At 32.1% G+C, this 4,835-nt stretch overlaps 1 protein-coding gene across 1 annotated transcript in view; it reads left to right on the plus strand.

Moving 5' to 3' along the window:
* Positions 1 to 4,835, plus strand: part of LOC106460596 (FAD-dependent oxidoreductase domain-containing protein 2-like) — a 115,912-nt gene that overhangs the window by 76,904 nt on the left and 34,173 nt on the right. Inside the window, 1 exon segment of the mRNA XM_013920317.2 lies at positions 1,309 to 1,472. Within this exon segment, the coding sequence (XP_013775771.1) occupies positions 1,309 to 1,472 (164 nt within the window).

The following is a 4,835-nucleotide window of genomic DNA, read 5'->3' on the forward strand; positions in this document are numbered from 1 at the left end:
TAAAATCAATTTGTCGATTGGTAACGAGTATATATCAGGTTTGGTATCAAGTAGTACATCAAAATCATTGTCACTTGGTAACGAGTATATATCAGGTTTGGCATCAAGTAGTACATCAAAATCATTGTCACTTGGTAACGAGTATATATCAGGTTTGGATCAAGTAGTACATCAAAATCATTGTCACTTGGTAACGAGTATATATCAGGTTTGGATCAAGTAGTACATCAAAATCATTGTCACTTGGTAACGAGTATATATCAGGTTTGGATCAAGTAGTACATCAAAGTCACTGTCTCTTCATGGTGAATATATGGTAAGCATCCAGATTTGGATCAATTTGTGCATTTTTGTAAAAGGATGAAAATGAAATTTTTCCTCAGATATTGTAAAATATCAGTCAGATTGGATCATAAATACTAAGCTTGGTATTGAGCGAAATATCATGAGAAACAAAAACTTAAGCAGTCCCTGAGGTTCTTCAATATAGTTTTCACCATATATATTACATTTGATATTACATTCTTTTTCACACATAACTTATTGACCTAAGTCACATGGAACACGTTCTTTTTTTAACAATTATCAACAGCTTGAAATGCTAGTCACACCAAGTGGCTCTGAAAAAAGTTCTAGGTTTCTCTACCATGTGCATAGGCAAACCTGAATTTCTTAGTGCTTTTACGCACTTTCGGGACAACCGTTAGATTTTAAAACAGTGCTTTTTTAGCGGGAATTATCCAAATCAATGGAATTGTTACAAATATCGAAAAATTGCTTTTAACTGCCTAAAAATCATGCATGATGCGCTTAATAGCCCAGAAGTCATGGGAAACCTATTGCGGGAATAAGATTTTTTTGAAGAATTTTTACTATATAAATTAAATTATTTTTTATTTGACATCATACAACCACATATCTTTGTGTTATATTAGAAGAGACTACTATACTTAAAAGGTTTGGAAAAAAAGTGTTCTTAAAGCTCAGAATAGCATAAGTATATTAACACATTTTAGAAGTATCTAAATAGTGTTATAAATAGCTCTTCCTTCATTTAGTTTATTTTTATTGGTATTAAAATTACACTATAAATTAATTTTCATCACCTAATGGGTTGTGAAATATTTTACACAGCTTACGCCCATTTCATTATCTATATAAAGTGTTTGTCTCCAAGTGCTTTCTGTGACGTCTAACAACATATTGATGTTATATTTAACGTACACTGACATCATTATTGAGAGTAGTTATAAGTTATTTTCTCTTGACACGACATTATCATATAAGGTTCATTCTTTTTCCTTCTAGGCCGATATCATGTTAAAATATCTTGACGACTACAGAATAAAACTGGGATTAAAGGTTCAGTTCAACACGGACATTCGGAAGATAGAACAAATCCTAAACATCACAGCGGAAACTATGTTTAGTTTCTTTCTGGAAGACCAACACCAGCGGCAGTACATCTGCAGGTATCAAAATATGTTATATCGAGCCTTACACACGTGATATACACAGTAAACTATATTATACGTATCAAAATCTGTTATATCGAGCCTTACACACGTGATATACACAGTAAACTATGTTATAGGTGTCAAAATCGGTTATATCGAGCCTTACACACGTGATATACACAGTAAACCATGTTACAGGTGTCAAAATCGGTTATATCGAGTCTTACACACGTGATATACACAGTAAACCATGTTACAGGTGTCAGAATCGGTTATATCGAGCCTTACACACGTGATATACACAGTAAACCATGTTACAGGTGTCAGAATCGGTTATATCGAGCCTTACACACGTGATATACACAGTAAACTATGTTATAGGTGTCAAAATCGGTTATATCGAGCCTTACACACGTGATATACATAGTAAACTATGTTATAGGTGTCAAAATCGGTTATATCGAGCCTTACACACGTGATATGCACAGTAAACAATGTTACAGGTATCAAAATCGGTTATATCGAGCCTTACACACCATGTTCAACTTGACTCGTGTCTATTCATTCAGGGGCGGCGAAGCTAAACATTTCTGTGCCTTAGTCTTCCTTGTCGTCCCTACACCTAACGACCAATGCTCACTTTGTAAATATTACGGTACGTTTCCACAAGATTAAAGAGTGCACACTCCTCAGTATGTTGTTTAACTCAACCGGGAAGAGGCTGGCTCCGCCCCTATCTCTATCTAACCTAACTGTCATTTATCTTAGAAGTGTGAGATTTACTATAAACGCTGCTACATTCATATATAGTTGAATAGCGGACAAAATATATATTTTGAATCGCTATTTCCTAACATATGATACCTATAACAAATATCACATATCAAAGACAAAAAAAAGATATTACATTTCATCTCTTGCTTCACTAAGCAGTTTATAAAAGGAATGTCACTGCGGAATGACTAAAAACTTGTGTTTTTTTACTCTATATACGTCTCTGCCAACTGGATCTTTCAAATATCAGGTTTTCCAGCCGGTGATTCTGTGAATGGGGTCGAACGAATGTTCACAATGCTTCTCCTATGTATCAAAATTATATATATATATATATATATATATATCTTTTTTAATATTGACTTAGTCAGTTCACTTAACTGCATGTACTGTTAAATCACAAATATTGCTTTTGTTCAGGTTTTAACAATTTTTTTCAAACCGAAGTAAAAGATACGTCGCGAAACTTTACTTGTACATAATGTATTATCTACTGTATAATGTGAATAAACATGGTTGCTAGGTGAAACATACAGCATTAGAAAAATAGGTCTTGGATTCTCTGAAACGTCTTAACTCTTCTCTAGAATGAATACGAACGACATCTCCACCTACTTTGTAATTTTGCAGCGCGTACTTTATTTATCTTTAAGTTTTGCAATGTAATTACTATCACATACACTTCAGACAGACAGACAGATATAAACAAAATATTTCACATTCATGAAATACAATTTTTAAGATTAATCAAGTGTAAAAGTCACAACTGAAGAATAGTTAAATATTTTATTCCAGACATTAATGGTATTAACTTATAGTGTCCCCGTATAATAAAAGAAATGGAAAAAAATGCTTTATTAACTTCACTACTTAACATATGTTTTTGTCTATGACTTTCCTCTTTAATATATTTAGTTTATATACATTTTGAGTGTGTTTTGTTTTGTCGGATTTATAATGCACATTTATAAATTAAAGTCGTTACATTTCTAGGTGTGTAAAAGCATTTGATCTGTCGATTTATAGGCTTAGCTCAATGATAACAGAACCCCCACACACGAGAATAATATGAAAACAATATAGTCAAAGAACACTTCTTTTATTCGTTAATCCTCAAAAGTTTAGAATAACGAAAACCACTAGTATATAATTTCACATCAGAGATATCTTCAATAAGCAACAGAAGCTTATAGTTTATTAAAAACATTTATAGAAATTAGTAAACATGAGTTAACCCGCCATTATACACCCCCACCAAAAAAGAACTTTTCAGACATATTTTCTGTGTGATATTTATTAATTTATTAATTCCCAGTTTGCCCCTGAAGAAGAAAGGTCCACCTTTCGAAAACGCTCGGGTTATGGTGTTATTATTCATTTATTAATTGGATATTATCATCTAGTTTACCGACTACAATGTAAAATACCAGTAAAGTTTATTAGTTATATGGTTTTCATTTCGTCTCTGGCACGTTAACAGATCTTACGTCGAGTGAAAACAATTCTATTTCTTTGTTATTAAGGCACAATGCCACAAAAGTGGATATCTGTGCTATGCCTATCGGGAGATCGGACCTCCAATTTAAGCGTAATATACCACTTTATCGCTGATTGACAAAGGTTAGGGGAGGGGGAAGTGAAAATAAACCCTGTAAACTATTTGGTCCTACTGACAATACAGAACTAGCTAAATGAGTGCTTCAAAACTTTGAGTTTGATGTAAAGAATTTTTAAGCATAAAAAACTTTTGTATAATACTAGAGCCTGAATATTATTTGACGAAAATCGTTCTAGCTTTTTCAAAGTACCTGCCAACATTTTTTTTTTATCTTCACAAGAATGATTAATCTGTGAAGTGTATTCAAAATGACATCGCTACATTTGTCTCTTTTTCTTTCCCCACAAATCTTATAGATATTTGCAGCGACAAACGTTTATTTTTATGACGGTAGGGGGCTCCATTCAAAAACATTGTTCTTTTTTTTATACTGGAACTCAACCTCTCTAGAAAACTTTCTTTATGAAAGGGTTACCTAATTTTACTAATCAATCTTAGCTTCTTTTGGTTACAGTTGTCTCTATACACCAACTATTTCAGCTACATAATCACTCCACAAAATTTGCCATTTTAGTGGCTCCACCTAGATAAACTCTGCTTGAAAACTAAATTATTGCGGACAAGTAAATAACATACCTATTGCATATATGGGTGTATGTGTGTGTGGCACAATACTCCAAAATATTTAAAAGTAGTTCAATATTTGGGGTTTTATATGTAGTTGTAAGTTTGTATTTTTTGGATGTTTAGACCATCACAGCTTTCAGTTACTTTTATACCCAAGTAACACAAAAATACAAGCATATGATTTGCCACTGTGAATAATCAATCCATTTTTAAGACATTTAAACTGTGTACCCAACAAAAGGTTAAGGAAAATGAAACAAGTTTGAGATATACAATTATTTACATATTACATATAGCTACTTTTTGAGATATACAAATATTTACATATTATATATAACTACTTTTGAGATATACAATTATTTACATATTATATATAACTACTTTTGAGATATACAATTATTTACATATTATATATAACT

This window comes from Limulus polyphemus, unplaced genomic scaffold (assembly GCF_000517525.1).
Source record: "Limulus polyphemus unplaced genomic scaffold, Limulus_polyphemus-2.1.2 Scaffold34, whole genome shotgun sequence".
NCBI lineage: Eukaryota > Metazoa > Arthropoda > Merostomata > Xiphosura > Limulidae > Limulus > Limulus polyphemus.